This window comes from Gallus gallus, chromosome 2 (genome assembly GCF_016699485.2).
Source record: "Gallus gallus isolate bGalGal1 chromosome 2, bGalGal1.mat.broiler.GRCg7b, whole genome shotgun sequence".
NCBI classification, from domain to species: Eukaryota; Metazoa; Chordata; class Aves; order Galliformes; family Phasianidae; genus Gallus; species Gallus gallus.
Genome location: NC_052533.1, coordinates 77,456,776 through 77,476,038, shown reverse-complemented (window position 1 = coordinate 77,476,038; position 19,263 = coordinate 77,456,776). Strand labels below are relative to the sequence as shown.

The window sequence follows — 19,263 nt, the reverse complement described above, 5'->3', positions numbered from 1 at the left end:
AGAAGTAAGGGCAGCATCATTAAGTAAAGGACACCACACCATCTCATTCATTTGATCCATGGATCACGATTTATATAATGCAAACCTCTTTTGGAGAAGCTGTGAAAAGTCCGAGTCCATTTAGTAGTGATCATAGCAAAGCAGCATTTAATGACTGCCTCTAAGAGTTTATGAAGTTCAATTTAACCTGGATGTCCATATGCTGCTACTTTACCTACAGAAATCAATACTCATGAATGCACAACTGTTCATAGTATGAGAATGAAAAAACAGCCAAATGAAATGTCTGCAAGAGAAAATCTTCTTTTATAAGTTCATTTCATAGATGGTAACTGAATATCAGCTTCAAAGTGATTGCAGAGCAACTCAGAGATGACCTTTTATTTTACATAGACATAATATCTAGCACCTGTAGACACAAATACGTGTTTCCTGTATGTCAGCAAGAGTGCCTTCAGTATCATCATGCACCTCCTAAGAACATTTCACATGGATTACAGTCATTTTTTTCTGTGCACTCCTAGAGCAATTTTCCTTTTAGTTTGAAAATGAGACATTTACAAAAGGAAACCTTTTTTCCTTCTGCTAGCTTTTATATTCTGGAATACAAACATATCAAAACATCAAGTTTTTATTAATAACACTGTTTGCCTCTGGTTACCAATATTCTTCTAATGTGTCAAAATGTAGCTGCTATTGGGTACCTGGTTAGAGAGAACTTCCCTCACGCTAAACAAACAGAGATCTCAGATGTGAATATTGGGTTTTTAATGCTGCAAGAAAAGTCTTTACAGATTTTACTTAAACATTTCCACCAATTTGGAGGGGTGCAAATTTTTGGGTTTACTTATGTATTACACGTAACAAATAAATAAGTAGTTCACACCACCTGCCACAGGAAAAAAAAGGTTACAAATTAACATTTTTGATGGGTTTAAACTTCAGTTACCAAAAATACCTGTTCTCTTTTCCATCAGAAAATTAATGAAAATTACCAACTGCATCAATGATTGCAGTCAGCATTTCCACTACTGTTATCACGGAAGTCAAAGCATATGCCAGAAAACTCCCTAATCCCTTTCTGTGTCTGCTGGGCATATGGATGGCTATAACATTTACCTCTTGTGTCTTCCCTAGGCACATGACCATATCACAACAATATTGCTGTTGGACATGACTAAGTTGTCATAGGTACTGAAAGAACGTGCACTGTAAAAATCATTTATAGAAAGCTGTAGCACGTACGTTCTGCTATCACGTTCTGGTATTAGAAGCTTGCATAAGAGAGGGTGAAGCACAAACCGGACCATAGGCTGTTTCACATCGCTCAGTCTCACTGCCTGATACCAGAATATCCTTCTGTGAATATTAACCACAGAAAACCCAACAACTGTAACAACTCCTGCCCAAGCAGTAACTTGAAAGTTCAGTTCACAACAGTTAGAGTCAGAAGTCATATCACCACTTCCATTTTCAGAGAAAATTACTTTCCAGAAGATTTGGGAGGGTGGCACTACTGAAAGCAGGCTAAACATATGTATCCAAGACTACGTCTATCATTTCAGTTTTAAGAGCTCATGAGAGCCTGTCCAAGGTAAAGCATCAGAATAAAAGCGTTATACAAAAAGTTTTATACTTACCATCAAGTTTCAGGTTGTGGGGTTTTGTTGGTGATATTCAACAGCAGAAATACACAAAGCAAACTGCAATTTCAAACCTCTGCATGATCAAGAAATAGTAGACAATTAAGGTTTCACCCACCTGGGATCTTTCTGAATGCTATCAATGGAAGGTGACCTAGCCAAGGTCCCCTCAGGTGGGATGGCTGGCCCAGATTTGCTGTATGGTGATTCAACAGAAGGACAATACTGCAGCTGTCGGTAGGGGTCTGCGTAATTGGAGGCTGGGCCTGCAGCATAGCTGGCCCTCTGGAAGGTCGCGGTTGCGTTCTGTGTGCCGTGTTGACTGCCTGTGCGCTGTAAGGGTACGGAGTCGACACCAGGGGAAGATGGGGCTACGACAGGAAAGTAGGGACAAAGTAAAAAATTGAGGACCTGTTCACAGAAATGGTTAACCAGGTCTAGGCAGAGGAAAAAAAACACACACATATAAAACAGGGGTTCAAAAAGAATGAGAAAAAAAACAAAACAAACAAAGAACATCGTCATTTTCAAAACCACTGAAGTAAGTAACTGTCAAATGAACTTCTAAATGTCATGCCACTTCTAGACTAGGGGTCTACTTCAGCTAAACAGACTGTAGCAATGCTTTTCATCTGGGGTTTTACTTGCACTAACCTGGGACAAAAAAAGCGCATAAAAAACATCAAACTCATCAAGCTAGGATTTACAAACACCATCAAATGGTTTCTGCAGCCTTTCAAGAGGTGAGCAGAAGGAATGGCCTCCTGAGCCTGATTTGACAAGCTGTGATGTACTGTTCCTTGGCAGAGGAAATAGCCGCAGCCAGCTAGAGTTGATATTCCTGGTGTCTGTGCAACAGGTAAAACCAGACACCAGCTACTGACTGTTACTGTGTAAACTTCAGTAACCCTTTTTTGCCCCCCCTCTGTATTTCACCATATATAAGACTTACAGGACTGCTACCTGAGTCTGAAGAAGAGCCAGGGACAAAGAGGCCAACAGATATCTTAATGCACACCAATGGGGGTTGTATACCAAGTTAATATACCAAGTTAAAGATTATTGTATTATCAGTTCTGAGCGGCTTACTTACAGAGTTAAACTGATTTAATGCTTTTTCAAGTCAAAAATCTTACTAATCTCCCTCACAGCCCATTATCTTGCTGTTACGCTGAAGTGTAATAGGAATATGGTCACCTTTGAGATCCTTATTAAATATACAATACTTTTGAACCAAAGTCCATACAGAGGCAATTGGCTTTGCACTGTAAGGGCTAGAGAAGCAACACCCACATAATCTTTGGCCTGAAAACAAATACAAATTAAAAGCTGGCTTCGACTGCTTATAATGGCAAGTAAATTCTTCATGGCTCCCCATTTCCCCCAGCCCAAGACTACTAGAACATGTTTGCAAACAGGGCTGGGCCTAGGTTCAGGACTATTTTTTTTGCTTAATCAAATTCATACACAAAATTGTAGGCAAAATAACATATTCACATTATAGATATTCATAAAATATTTCCCAGTCCTTTTTTTATTAACATATACACTGACACTTCAGGATGGCAAACATTTTTGGTATATTATAGATCCATGACAGGGACTTAAAGCATTTTATCTTGAAGTGTCAGCAAACGAAACACACTGAGCTTAAAATACCATTACTGCAATTTTGTCTGAGCTTGTATTTGTCAAAAATTACAACTCAGGAACATTTCAAATTTGTATCAAATTCTGCCTTATTTTCATTTTTCCTGCTTCTGAAGCATATCACTCTACAATAACAAGTACTATCTTGCAGCACTGTTAAAAGCACAGAAAAGTGGAATTATCTTGATGTAAATTTTCAGATATTTGAGAAGTACTGTTCTTAATTGTTAGCAAATAATTCCCCATGAAATCAGTAATGAGCCACATACAGACCTTTCTGCAAATCTGCATCAGTTAAAATGCAAGAACAATATTAGCATACGAAACATCTCATGCACAAACCATGCTAAATTCAGTGTTATGAAGACATAATAAAAACATCACCTTCTAACAGAAAACACACATAATTCAAACCGAACACTTGGTGCCTTATGAGAAAAAGAGTGAAAAAGCAATTTAGAGAACATTCCGGAAATATTTTTAAGATAGAGAGCATAACTGGGGTTGCACACTGATATAGCTTGCTTTTAAGTACTGTCAGTATGCAGAACATCCTGCTAGCTGTTGACACATCACAGGGAGGATTGCATAAAAATCCTACAATGCTAATAATGCTGAAAATAACAGCTACATTGTAACATACAATGGAATACTTTGCAAAGAAATGTATTTCCTTCTCAAGGCAGTTCAATGGAAAACATGCTTGTTTTTAAACTCTTTGAAAACTTTTCTTTCCATTTTCCCTTTTGCCTTGTTATCAAAATAAGCACTTACATGAACTGAAACTGTCACTCTAACACCTATGTGCTTTTTGAGTAACTGATTTATTTCGCAAATTATCTTCCCAAAAGACTCTTACATCCTTTTGAATTTTATCACAATGAGCACAGAGCTACCAGAATTAGAACAGAAAAATGGAATAAGCCTATGACTTAGCTAAACATTCATTCCTCAGCTCGTTTGCCCAATGTTAGGCCGATTAAGTGTAAAAAGAAAACACACAATCCAACAAACCAAATGCAAAAAAAAAAAAAAAAAAAAAGCAAAAACACACAAAAAGCCCCACTCGCTTGAGAGTAACTTCTACATTTAACTGGAGTAGAGTCACTATCATGGACTGTAAAACGGTTAAACTTGAGTAGACATTTTTACATGAATAGTTTCAAGTGAAATAGAAGCAAAGCTATCTTCTACCAAGCCATTACAGTTGCTTAAGTTAAATTCTTTTAGCAGCTAGATTTATTGATTGACTATAAGTCTATTAAGCATAGTGCTAAATGAGAAATCCCTTTGATTTAGCTCTTTAAACAGCAAAGTCATAGTTATTATGCCTATTAAGTAATAGAGATCAGAAATCCATTTGCTTCACCAGACAACATTAAATCACAGGGCACGCTGAGCAGACCAAAAAGCATTCATGTACCAGACACATCTAAAGTTGATAAAGCAACCTTTTAGCATGCTTTTAAGACAAATATACTTACCTGTTCTTCCATCTTTTACATCTGACTTCTCACAAATCAAAAGTCAGACACAGCAGTAACCATACAGCTACCATGATACACAGGTAGCCTCCTGTCATGCTACCTGGACAAGGATCAGGGCTTTGATCCAACAAAAGAAGAGGAGAAGGAGGGGAGCTGTAGCAGCAGATGTGCTGCAGTAGAAACGTGCTAGCCCTCGGGCCAACTTCCCTGGGACCTGGTCCATTCAAAACAGGAACGTGGCCAAATACCATGATGTTGCCCCATGCCTACCTGGGCCTGTCCTTCACCTGTGTACCTCTGAGGGTAAAACAAGAATTTGTGACGAGACTGAAGAGATGAGCCTAATTTTGTGAACATCTTCCCCTCCAAACAGCATTTTAAAGAGAAATCTTCAGTAGTTCCAAAACAAAGAAACAGAACGTCACAAAACCTTATTTCTTCTTGTTTAGTTCTTCATCCTACATCATTACACATAAAAGTTTTATTTAAACAATGACTGCAGCCCACAGTTCCACAAAACTTCCACGGAAACTCAGTGGTTGATGTCAAATAAAGGGCTGCAGCTACTTAAGCCACAGAACAAGCTTTGAGAAATTCTGTCTTCTGAGAGTCGATGGGGTTCAGAGAAGGGGAAGACCATCTTTGGCAGCAAGCTTTCCAATTTAGGGCTTTAAACTAGAGTTGCTGGGAAAGGGGACCCTCAACTCATCCCACTCTGAGGCTGATGACAGTAATGGATGCCCTGTGCCTCAACATGGCGGATCACAGGACAGGAAGACACCACCTAAAGTGCTAAGTGGTAAATCAGCCTCAATGGAAGTCCAACTTAAATGCCTATACACAATGCACAGAGCATAGGGAACAAGCAAGGAGAGTTACAGCCATGTGTGTGACTATGGGACTATGAAATAATAAGCATCACTGAGACATGATGAGTTGATTCTCATGATTAGAATGTAGGAATAGACAGATAGAAACTCTTCAGGAAAGACGGGGAGGGGCTGTTGCCCTGTACAACAATGACCAGATGGAGTCCTTGAAGCTCCACCTGAGGATGGATGAGGAGCTGACAAAGAGCTTATGGGTTAGGGTTAAAGGGAAGGCAGGGAAGGGCAACACTGTAGTGAGGGGTCTGCTACAGGCCACCTGACCAGGAAGACCAAGTGAATGAGGCCCTCTATAAACAGATAGGAACAGCTTCATGTTCATAAACCATGGTTCTCATGGGGGACTTCAACCACTCCAATATCTGTTGGAAGGACAACACAGCAGGGCACCAGCAATCAAAGAGGTTCCTGGAATGTGTTGATGATTACTTCCTCATCCAAATGGATCAATCCCAAGTAGCAAGCTTAAGCAGTCAAGTTTAACACTGTTCAAGATAGATGCCAATATGTATGATATCGATTTGCTTAGCGGTTAAAACAAATAGATACTTTTCCACATTCAAAACTTAGGATTTAAGAGAGATTTATGGTTGAGGGAAAAAGGAAGAGAAAAAATATTATAGTTGATATTAGCATCAACCTCTAAGGTTGTTAAAAATTTTATGAAAGCAAGACACTAGCATATCCTCTAGGAGAACCACAAAAGCAAATGTTTCAAACTTTAAATGTGAGAGAAGACTGAAAAAGCACTGAAGGACTGCAGGTTACAAAGCTTCAATTGAGGTTTAACACCAAGGAAGTCTTCTGTAGCTTGGGCACTTCACTATGACATTTCTTACTATCAAGACAAATTTATTCCAATTTTCTTCTCATTTTGTTTTCCATTGTATTATCCCACACTTCTATGCATTGTTCTGTTTAGTTGCCGATCTTGCAATCAAAATTCCAGTGTCCAAATTCCATTCTATTCAATTTCCTGAGTTTATCCTCAGACAGAAGAGAGACAAAAAAGAATTTGTAGGCAGATCTTCCCCTTGCATCCTCATAAGACAGTGTCTTCTCCATCTATCCAGCCTTTGCTCTCAGCACTTCCATTTTTTAGGGCTTCCAGAACTGCACTGAACTCCACATAACTAACTGGAGAAGCCTCTTTCCCTTTATTGCTCCATGTCCTCTCCCTCTCTCAGCTGTTTCTAGTTACGCTCTTTCTGCCGGGCCCCAACCTTCTCCAGATGCTTGCATTCTGTGTATGTCAAGAGAGTTGCAACCTCCTTCCTTCCAGTCAGTTCCCACGCGCTCAGCTTGCTGCTTTCAATAGCCAGAGCATGGCAAACAGATGCACCCTGCTGTATTACCCATCTCCTACTAGGGGAACATAACACATATTACATGGGAAATGCAAGCAAAGCAAATGCAAAGCATTACAGTACAGTAAAAGGTCTCTTTTCCACCCATAAACATGCTACAGTTTTCTCAGGTACTGGCTATACTTGGCTATCACACCTACTTGTAATTAGTGTGTCTAAACACTGTTACAAGCATGTATTCCAATTATTATTACTCTTTCTAATCAGCAGATATTTCCAATTATATGGTAAGAAGGAAGAATTTACCACAGTCACTGCGATAACAGCCCTTCAGATGGTACCACCGGAGACTTTAGTTGTTCATACTTTCCTATCCCAGAGGTGACAGTTTAACCACTACACTATAGTTCTTTGGGAAATACTCAGCACTATTCTAACATAATCACAAGGGCCAGTCCTGTTACTGTCAACTGCAAAGAACATGCCGCTGTTTTGTGGGGGAACAATGCCTTGCTTCACAGAATCCAGGGAAACATCACTTGTGCTTTCCATACGGCCATATATAATAAATCCTGTTCCAACGCAAACGATGATCTTTGGAGACTGAAGAACTGAAGATGGTATCTGCATTTACACATCCTTTCATTTCAATTTTCTAAGAATGCTTTTTAGGTCTGACATTAATTGTTATAAGGTTGAATGTTCCTTTGCTTAGGAAGTTGATGTCCCTTCACTGACTCTGCATTACAAAAAATAATAATAGAAAAACCTACTACTCTTTCTGAGCTATGTCTCTATTGTCAGAACAACCAGTATCTGGTCACCTTGAAAGATCCATTTGTCTATACTGTCCCACATCAGCTTGCACATTTTCACATTTTCTGTTTTCCTTTTGTGCTATTTTTTTTTGTTAATGTTTCTTTCCAATAAACAACTCCACCAGAGGAAGATGCACACTTACTGCCTTACTCTTAGCACATGGAATAATTTTCTTAGTTACCAATTTAGACTTGGCATTTCTTGACAAGTAATCATTTTATTTATGGGTTCACATGTGCAATTAGCTGACAATCTGAAGCCAGCCATTTCCATTAGTCTGTAATAACAATGAACACATACCTTAGGAATAAAGACATCTACTAGGCTATGCGCCCTTCTGACAAATTTTAATGATGAAATAGGCAGACAAGCAATTCAGTGAACTTCAATACTAACAAAATTATCATCTCAGTGATCTGCATTTCAGTTTAATACACATGGTACCTAAAACGTTCTAAACCAGTGTTATTTGTAGCATCATTTGAAGTGACTTCAGTGAAGCCTAATAGTCAAAACTTGAATGTAGCATTTTCCTAAGCCAGGGTCTGTTGGTGACTTCACTGCTGCACTCAACCTTACATCTACACCCAGAACACACACAGACTTTGCAAACGTTACATGCTTTCTTCCAACTGTCTTTCATCATCAGGTTTAAAAGTTACAGGTCGCCCATCACAATATACAGTCTGTATCTCAAAAGCACGTTATCCTAAAGCATGTTGAAATCTGTGTATTTTTCTGAGGGGACACCAAGATTTTATGCAGATACTCGGAATATGCAAGCAACTACATATTTTAAATTACTTCAGATTCTCAACTCTCTGCCTCAAGAGAGAAGTGACTTCCTTCTTTGCAACCACGCAGGGCAGAAGCCACGACTTTCAAGTTTTTAATAGACCAAAAAACAACCCCCTTACACCTTCAGAAACTAAAACACACTTCAGATTCTGCTAGATTTTAATTTCTAACTTACATAGCTTGCATTCTCAGACTTTCAGATTTTTAGCATGTTTCAAGATGCTCCTCTTTGCAATAAATAAATAAACAAATAAATATGTTGTGTCCACACACGATAATCAGATGCTAACTTCAGCTGTTAAAGGTATTCTGCCAAGATCTTTTCTCAGACCGCCTCTTGCCTCTGAATTGCATCACTGAGTCCAGGGAGAACACACAGCTTAATTCATTTGTTACAAGGGCATTTAAATGAAGAAAGTACCAACAGCCAATGCCCTTGAAAGTAACTGACCTTTCAGGCTCTGAGATATTAAAATACATCATGGGAGACTGAATTCAACCAAGAGCAATTGCACAACAGAAAACACATACAACACTTCAATCTTCTGTACTACGAGAGGTGCTCCAAAAGTAATGCCTCCTATTTTACTATGTCAGCCTACAACGTCAGAGGTGGATGTTGATGGTATGGTAGTAGAGGTTGAACCTTCCCACTAATATTCCATTACATTCTGTCGCCACGTGACTGATGGCAGCAGAGGGGCAGTCTGACAAAATAGAGTATGACACAGGGCTGCGTATGAAGCAAAGGTGTAACAGCGAATTCCTCCATGTGGAAAACAAATGACATTTGTCAACACTTGCTGAACGTTTACAGAGACCAAACAGTAGATGTGAGCACAGTGAAGCAATAGGTGGTGCACTTTCAGCAGTGGTGACAGACAGGAAAAAAAAACACAATCTGGATAGCTATGCACAAGTGTCACATCACAAAATGATGAGTATTTCAAACAGCTCATCGTTGTGACTCAGTAGATTATGACCAGGAAACTGCACAGAGCGGAATATTGGCTTCAATGCTTTGGAAATGATGGTGGTAACACTGGAATATCATGGAGTTTGCACAAGATGGGTCACATGACTGCACATGCAGGAACAGAAAGAACACAATGTGCAAATTTGTTGGGACCTACTGAACAAATACAAGGCTGAAGGTGAGAGTTTCCTGGATTGCTTCATTACCAGTGACAAGACACAGTACCACCACTACAAGCTGGAGTCAAAACAGGAGTGGCAACTTGCAAATTCCCCAGGGAAGAAAAAGTCCAAGATGTAGTCCTCAGCAGGTAAAGTGATGCACACTGTCTTTTGGGATAGGAATGGCGTGACCCTTCTAGATTTCCTGGAAGCTGTACAAATCATCAACTCAGCAGTGCGATGCAGAGGTCAAAGCTGAAGCCCTGAATCTCCAGAGTCAGCCCAGAGAAGAGGATAACCATTCTCTTGAACACCAGGACCGATACCAGTTTGAAGACTCTGCCATTCTTGGCTGGAGTGTCCTACCATACCCACTCTATGGTCCAGATTTGGCATCTTCTGACTTGCATCTGTTTGGGTCAATGAAAGATGGACTACATGGGCAACATTCTCCATCATAGCAGCTGTGAAACAGTGGGTCACTTCTTCTGGAACAGTTTTATTTATTTATTTATTTATTCTTTAATACCAACACAGCATGCAGGCTTTTGTTCATGGCTGGCAAAAATGCACTGCCAAGGGTGGTGACTATGCTGAAAAACAGTCTTTTGTAATTGAGAATTTGCTCTATGGAGTAGAGTCATTTTGCTCTTTTTATCTGTTGTGGTTTCCATGGAAATAAATGAGAGGCATTACTTTCAGAATGACCTGCGTACAACAGAATTTCTTTCACCTTGTGCACAAGGGATATAACGATGATAACCATTATAAAACCTGACCAAAAGTAAAAAATACATAACCAATACTACTGAGTACAGACAAGCCTATGGCAACTAAATTTCTGCTCAAAATTAACCTTCTCTTGAAATCCCTTTGTTAAAGTTTACTTTCCAGATAGCCAACAGAAAACAGAAAACAGTAAAAATCAGAATTGTTATCCCAAAATCAAAAATTAAGTGAATAAAAATGAGATCATCATAGATGAAAAGTTTTGAGTGCATGGAAATTTTCCCTTTTCTCCTTCGGATTTTGACTTCTTCCTGTTTAGTAAGATATAAGTCTAAAAAGGTTATCAGACTGTGTTCTTTAGGATACAGTACCAAGTTTCAGCTATTGTAGTTAATGTTTCCTGCTCTGCAATACAGTTATTTTATTAGTAAATTAACTATACCTGTATTATAGTGTTATTCCATGCAGTTATTACACATTAAACACACAGTAAGTTCTGCAACTGGAAGCTTGAAAGTTGCTGGACGCATTAAGAGGGAAAACTAGTATCTCACTCTACTTGCAAAAACTCCACACCTGCATGCAAACTACTGAGAAGTAGGCAGTCTTATTAATATATATGTTTATATGCGTACATAGCTTTAATTAAATTGATAATGGGCTGATGATATTTGAAAGAGTGCCTTTAAACACAATGCTGCAGAAAGACTAAATTTTCAACAAAAGCATTAGTCCTCTTGAAGACTTTATTGGATAGTTATCTCAGGCACAGTATCATTTTTGTTCAGCAAAGATTTACAAGGAGATTTAGGAGAAGTGTTTGAATACCTTCTTATTTCATAAAGGACAATTTTGTATTTCAAAAAAACCCAGTGAAGTAAATAAAAGAGAATATACTCTTCTATCACTGAAATTTAGTGTGGTCAGGCCTTAACATGCCTCAGACTACATCTACAGAGTAAACAGATGATAAATGCAGACAGCTTCTGACAGAGTAACCACTGTATTTTCTCAATAGTGGCAGGTAAGATTTAAAGGATATGTACTTGCCCTGAGATTCAAAGGTCTGGCCAAAGTTTTATATTCACGATTCTACTTTAATAGGTACTAAAAATTAAGGGACATCTGAGATGTGTTCAGACATTTTAAATCATTCTGCTATTGGAAAAAATAGAGAACAAAATTAGAAAATACATTTGACACACTACAAACCCCTGGAGATACTCTGTTTATGAGACAGAGGAAAAAGGCTGTGAATGCTGACAACGTTAACAAGTTTCTATTTTGAGCAATGGTGAAATCTGGGCTACCTTCAGACGGGTATTATTCCTCAATAGACCTTAACTACAGGCTGCATAACTTAAAGCTATAAATATCTTATTTGGAGGAAAGATTCTCCACTGCGAGGAAGATACTGCCAACAGATCACAAAGGTGAATTTACACAATTTTCATATTCTATCACTTCCCTTCCTCTCCCATTGCTCTTGCTTTACAGGAGCACATGATAACACTGAAATCAAAAGCAACGTCTTTCATAAACCTTCCTCCAAGTTGTAAATACAAGTGGAAAAAAAAACCATCACATCCTTCTCAGACAGGATGTCACATAGCCTACCTGGAAGACAAGCAGCATGAAAACAAACATACAAGAATATAAACACAGATAATGCTTTACTAAACACTCAGGATCTGTCAAATGATTATGGCTTTCCTTTGCTTTGAGGTGATTTGTTACTCACTATGCAGATCACTATAGTATTTTGTGCTCAATTTACTGTGTAGTGAAGATTTGTTCCCTGCTTGCCTCCTGTAATTCTCTCTCCCAAACCAACGTTATCAAGTGGATGTCAGTTAGGAATACAGGTCTATTAACACAACATTACCAAACTAATAGAAATGCAGTGGTAGGAATAATTTTTCTTTTTAATCTCCCTGAAAACATTATGTCCTATACCCCGAACTTCATGCTGTGTGATTTACCAGCATGATTCTCAATCTGCAGCTGTGGCATCACAGTGTGCCAGTGCGTATCACATCAACTTGTGACAAAACAGAAGACAAACCAAACCAAGCCAACCTGGCTCCCAGCCAGAAAAAAAAAGAACACAACCTAGGCAGGAGGATGTGATGTTTGCTATTTATGACTTACTTAAGCAAGGTACTTCAGGACTAAAAACAATAAATAAGCAGTTTGACAGGCAAAGCGTTTAATGAAAATGGGGCAAAGAAGAGCTGTTTCTTTTTTTCCTGATGCTTCTCCTTTTTAGCTGAAAGTGAGGACTTGGAGTCTCAAATAAGAAAGAAAGTACTTCTGAAACTGAAGTTCCCTTGTTACTTCCAGATGAAGTATTTACAGTACGGGACATAGCATGCAACAGGCGGCTTCCCATTAGTAGTCAGATATTATTCTGAAAGCAAAGTAAGACTATACCAAAGTACTCAGCAATGCTCACTGTAAGAGTCTGAAGAAACCTAACTGAGTATAAGAGAAAAAGAATATTTTCCTATTAATTACCTTAAAATCCATTTTACACAGAGTTCAAAGACCATGGAATTACATATCATACTTCTGGCTAACTAAATTCCAATTCCATGACAAGAGGCAATGCTAACACAGACTAAGAAAGAATTAGATAGCAGTAGGATAACTGCATTATCCACTGCTCTGTGAAACCTGTCACTGGTGATGTGGGAGCCTGAAGTTCCAGGTTTGATTTTCAGAGTCAATGCTACAACTGCTAGCGTTGCAACTGTAGAAACACTTCCTGTGAACTAAGCCCACTACATGGAATTCATCATGACAATAAAATTGGATTTCCACAACATCCTTTTTATGTAGTCCCATTTCAACATCAGAAGTCTGTGCTGATTTCTCAGATTTTTTCAGCACATTTAGATAACATACAATTTCAGCAATTCCAAAGGACTAAAACTAACAACTTTCCAAGGGGCTGCTTGCTACGAGCTATTGCAGATGACTATTGAAAAGACACCTCTAAAAGCAAAACAAACGTGTTTTAGACATTGTCTTAATATTGTTAAAAACTGTATCATAAGCAATTAAAAAAAAATCCATGACAAAACCTCAGAAGGTTATAGTTAAAATGATTAAAGACCAAATTCATCTTTGAAAACAAAAGAATAGCAACCGATTTGTGATGCCTCAAAGTTACTATAAAGTAGGCTTAATTATTCTTAAAAGATGAGAAAAATCACCACTTCATCGATTCAGATATCAGCTTTCTACATATGGACAATTTTCCAAATACTAGAAAATTGCTTTGCAATATTAAAATGAAAATCTTCACCTTGAAATAATGACAATTTCTAAAAATACCAAACATATCCAATACTTTATTACATACGAAGACAAATATTTGCAGTCCTGTGAAAATAACGTACTTGGGATCAAGTGATGCATTCACTGTTGTCTCCTGCAAAGGATAAAGGAGCTACGAGATGGCAAAAATTCAGGAATCGAAGGAAGGCCAAGATGGACCAGCATTTACAAAAACAACAAACATACAGCAAGTAAGATACTTGCAGCATCAAGCTCTCCATACAACATTATTCCTTGACCTTGCTGTAAAAACTGAAAGCGGAAAAAAATTGACTTGCATGTCTTGAGCATTTATGGCTCCCACGGGCTGCCAGATGCCATGCTAGTAAGACAGAGCCTCCTGCTTGCAGAGCAGCAACCTGTCCCGGAGCAAGGCAAGGTGCCATGCTGGCAACAAAGGGAACAGCAGGACAGCAGCAGTGTGCTGCCAGCTGGCACAGCACACCAGTACCAACTCTACAGTGTTAGACTTCTGCTTACCAACAAGATGGAAGTTCAAATGGTTTGAGAGTACAGCAGCTTCTCAAAAAAAAAAAGGAAACCCCAAGGACCAGAGGCAAATGGGGCATGGGCCTGGTAATGAAAGTAGGAGGTGAGCAGAAGCCACGCACTTGGGCAGCAATCAGACACCAAATAGCTGGAATTGTATGGCCATGCTTTGCTTCTACCAGTCAAACAAAGAGAAAAAGAGGCTGTCAGAGCCATCTGAATGCTTTGCAAGCAATGAAATGAGTGTTCCCACAAAAAAAGACAGCGGAAATGATTTTGGAAGGCCTGTTCCTATCTGGGGCAGCAGAAGGGGGTTTTGCTTCTTCCTCTCCTGCCTTTCCTTTGGGCTCTGAATAGACACTTCATCCTCACTGCACGTTGCAAGAAAGCCACTACCTCACCAACATGAAAAGGAATGCCCATTTGGCTTGTAAATCCTCCCCTCAGCTCCTACTTGACTTCTAGGACAGTAGATGTCAGGGCCAAGAGCAGCAAGCGTGAAGCAGCAAGCACAATCATGGATCCTCTTGCTTCCCATCTAACAGTGTGTCTGACCCTTGGCACATATCTGCACCCGCTTTGTTCAGAAAGAACTCTACGTTACCACAAAGATGAATGCAGGGCAAATACTGCTTCTACACCACTAAAGCAAGACACACTTGAAGAAAGACTGAAGAAAGCTTACAGGCTTTTCAGAAGGGATAGACAGGGTAAGAGGGGCAGCGGAGTTGCCCTCTATGTTAGGAAGTGGATAGATTGCAAAGAGCTGTGTCTGAGGAACAGCCACGATCAGGGCAAGAGCTTGTGGGTAAAAATCAAGGATCAGTCCAGCAAAGGGCATCTAGTGGCTGGGGTCTGCTACAAGCCACCTGATCAGGAGGAAGCTGTGGACAAGGCCTTCTTGCTTCACCTGCAGGAGGTGTCACGCTCATGGGCTCTTGTCCTGATTGATGATTTCAACCACCCAGATATCTGCTGGGATAGTGGCATGGCAGGTGGTAGACAATCCAGGAGACTCCTGAACCTGTTGAGGACAACTTCCTGGTCCAGGTAATAGATGGACCAACCTGAGGTGAAGCCTTACTGGACCTGGTGCTCACTAATGCAGAGGAGAGCATTAGAGGGGTTAAGACTGGAGGCAGCCTGAGCTGTATTAACCATGCCTTGATGGAGTTTGTGATCTTGAAGAACGCAGGCCTGGCAAAAAGCAGAGCTAGGACCCTGTGCTTCAGGAGAGCAAACTTCCAGCTGCTCAAGGAACTGCTGAGTGGGATTCCCTGAGAAACTGCCCTTAAGGGCATGGGTACAGAACAGAGCTGGCAACTCTTTAAGGACACCCTTCTGAGAGCACAACAGCTCTCCATTCCCCAGCAGAAGAAGTCGAGCAGGGGAGGCAGGTGACCGTCATGGCTGTGCAAGGACCTGCAGCTTAAACTGAGGGAAAAGAAGAAAATGTACAGAAAGTGGAAGCAGAGTTGTGTAGCCTGGGAGGAATGCAGAGTTATTGTCTGTGTGGGTAGAGATAGGATTAGGAAAGCCAAGGCGCAGATAGAGCTGAACTTGGCAAGGGATGTGAAAGATAAGAAGGGGTTCTACAGGTACAGAGGCAGGAGGAGACAGGCCAAGGAGAATGTTCCCCCTCTAATGAAAGGTAATGGGGAGCTGGCTTCCTCAGACATAGAAAAAGCTGAGGTACTCAACCAGTGCTTTGCCTCAGCCTTCATGGGTGGTCAGGCTTCCCATGTCTGCCAGGACCATGAGCCTCTAGGTGAGGGTGTAGGGAGTGGTTTCTGTCCCACTGTAACACTGGAAAAAGTTTGAGTCCTCCTTGTGAAATTGAATGTGTACAAGTCCATGGGGCCAGATTATATCTATCCCAGGATTCTGAAGGAGATAGCTGATGTGGTTGCTGAGCCACTCTCCATCATATTTGAAAAATCATGGCTGTCTGGTGAAGTCCTCGGTGACTGGAGAAAGGGAAACATTACCCCCATTTTTAAGAAAGGAAGACCCAGGAACCTACAGTCAGTGAGCCTCACCTCTGTGCCTGGGAAGATCATAGCTTCTAGGAGGATCTGCTCTATGTTAAGGCACATACAAGAAAAAGAGGTGAAACAGACAGCCAGCATGGCTTCACCACAGGCAGACCTTGCCTAACCAATTTGGTGGCCTTCTATGATGGAGTGACAGCTTTGGTGGACAAGGGAAAAGCGATGGATGTCATCTACCTCAACCTCTGCAAAGCCTTGGACATGGTGCCTCACCACATCCTTCTCTCTAAGTTAGAGAACAGCGGGTTTGATGGATTGACTGTTCAGTGGATTAGAAATTGGCTGGCTGGACATAGCCAAAGGGTTGTGATCAATGGTTCTGTGTCAGGGTGGAGGCCAGTCACAAGCAGTGTCCCTCAGGGGTCAGTCTTTTGCCCAGTGCTCTTCAACATCTTCACCAATGACACAGACAATGGCATCAAGTGCACCCTCAGCAAGTTCGCAGACAACACCAAGCTGAGCAGTGCAGTTGATACACTGGAAGGAAGGGAAGCCACCCAGAGGGACCTAGACAGGCTGGAAAAGTGGGCCTGTGAGAACCTAATGAGGTTCGATAAGGCCAAGTGCAGGGTGCTACACTTGGGCCAGGGCAATCCCAGGTATTTATCCAAACTGGGGGAAGAGCTCCTTGAGAGCAGCCCTGCAGAGAAGGACTTGAGGGTCCTGGAAGACAAGAAGCTGGACATGAGCCAGCAGGGTGTGCTTGCAGCTCAGAAGGCCAACTGTGTTCTGAGCTACATTTAAAAAAAAAAAAAAAGGGGTGGCCAGCAAGGAGAAGGAGGTGATTGTGCCCCTCTACTCAGCTCTTGTGAAGCCCTACCTGCAGTACTGCATCCAGGTCTGGGGCCCCCAGTACAAGAAGGACGAGGAGCTCTTGGAGTAGGTCCAGAGGAGGGCCACTAAGATGATCAGAGGGCTGGAGCACCTCTCCTATGAGGAAAGGTTGAGAGAACTGGGCTTGTTTAGTTTGGAGAAAAGAAGGCTCTGGGGAGACCTCATTGTGACCTTCCAGTACTTGAAGGGAGTTTATAAACAGGAGGGGAAACGGCTGTTTACAAGGGTGGATAGTGACTGGACAAGCGGGAACAGTCTTAAACTGAGACAGGGGAGGTTTAGGTTAGATATTAGGAGGAAGTTTTTCCACCCAGAGGGTGGTGACACTGGAACAGGTTGCCCAAGGAGGTTGTGGATGCCCCATCCCTGGAGGCATTCAAGGCCAGGCTGGATGTGGCTCTGGGCAGCCTGGTCTGGTGGTTGGTGACCCTGCACGTAGCAGGGGGGTTGAAACTAGATGATCATTGTGGTCCTTTCCAACCCAGGCCATTCTATGATTATGATTCTATGAAAGAGTATTTTGTAAACAACCAAGAACAGTGCCTGATGTAAGTCATGGCTCCTGCCGTTCAGTCAAGGAAGCAGCAGTCAGGAATGGGAAGGAAGGCAGGAAAGAGGAAGACAGCATTCGTCCAGAAGCTCAACGGTACTTCTCACTTCCCACAGCTTTTCCTGTACTGCATCACAACAGAATGAAATCCAGGATTCTCTCTGCTGCTGATAAGTGCCAGAACAGATGCCAGGAGCAACAGGCTCTGTGCCTGGAGACAAGTGGCTCTGTGCCTTATTTGTCCCCTGTGCCCTTCATTGAATACCAAAAGCAAACACCAATCACTGAGAGCACTTGCAGCAAGGACATTCCTGCCTGGCTACTGCTGCTGAACCGTGACATCCTCCTGGCAGGCACAGGACAGGTCTACTGCAGAAAGCTCTTCCCTTCAAAGAAGCTCCCCTTGGACTCACCATGGCAACACTGCTGCATGCTCCTGGTGGTGGCCTCCCTTCTCACACAAATCCAAACAACAAAGAGCCGCATTTCTGTTCTGCACATGCCATCACAAATTTCACAGGCCTTTTCTCTTTGAAGAGTGTTCTCTACCATAGCACCCAGAAGTCTGAACAGATCACACCACCACAGCCTTTAATAAAAGAGCTTCAGAACTGCTGTGCTGATGGAGCCCCAGAGTGCTGGTGTGAGCATGCTCAGAGAGGTGTGATCTGAGAGTAGGCCACAGGAAAGACCACGAGCAGCCTAGCTGATGTGCAGAGGGATGTCAGGCAGCTTCGAAAGTAGCAGAGAGAAGCAGTGCAGCAGAGTCCATGCTGCACACATGCTCCCTTGACCCAGAAGGTTCACACGCTTCATAAACACTTTGCTTCCTATGCTAAGTCACCATACAAAGCCAATGCAAAGTTTGACTGCTTATCCTTCCACCATCTGACCTTGTTTGCAATACAACTTTCACTCTGAGATACTCTTTTTTACTTCAGGAATGCCAAACCTGTTCAACCACAGACTCCAACCTCTTCTCCCAAGATTTTTCCTCAACCTTCGAAAATAACAAGAGTGCTCCAAATACCAGGTTCGAGCACCCAGCACTCACAACTAATGTCAACTGCCTGCATAACCCTACAAAGCTGCTGGACTTCCTGTGACTGAGCTGTGCCACCAAGTATTCCTCATGGTGGCCTTCAGGGGCAGAGATAGTTATTGACCTATGCACTAAGGCAACACTTCAGTTTTCTCCAGTGGTGTCTAGGCTCCCCTGACACAAGGGAGATGCATATCCTTTGTAGAGCTAAGGAGACAGGTTCATTCTTCCAGTGTAATTGCTGACTCCTCCTTGTCACTTGAGTGAGGTTGAAGACAATGATACTCACCTTGAAAACCAAGAAATGCTCTTTGCAGCATGAATGCTCAGCAAGTTCTGAGTTCTACACATCCACAGTTTACCTGCAACTGTCTTGCTTTTATAGAGCAGCACATTTTTCAGCTGATAAAGTTTCAGGCCCAGCTTGGCAAGGGTCCAAGGTAAACATATTCACATCTCACCCTTCCCAGAATGCTGGGAACATCATTCTTTCAAAGC

The 19,263-nt window shown here is 41.4% G+C and overlaps 1 protein-coding gene across 9 annotated transcripts in view; it reads right to left on the bottom strand.

Moving 5' to 3' along the window:
• The window catches only part of CTNND2 (catenin delta 2), a 623,362-nt gene that overhangs the window by 226,022 nt on the left and 378,077 nt on the right, over window positions 1-19,263 (bottom strand). For all 9 annotated transcript variants that reach the window (XR_001465252.4, XM_040695591.2, XM_015282257.4 and 6 more), the window contains one exon: window positions 1,762-2,014. Coding sequence is in view for 8 of the 9 variants with exons in the window: in XM_040695591.2 (XP_040551525.1) it covers window positions 1,762-2,014 (253 nt within the window). In the remaining variant the exon portion in view is untranslated. The remainder of the gene's footprint in view (window positions 1-1,761; window positions 2,015-19,263) is intronic.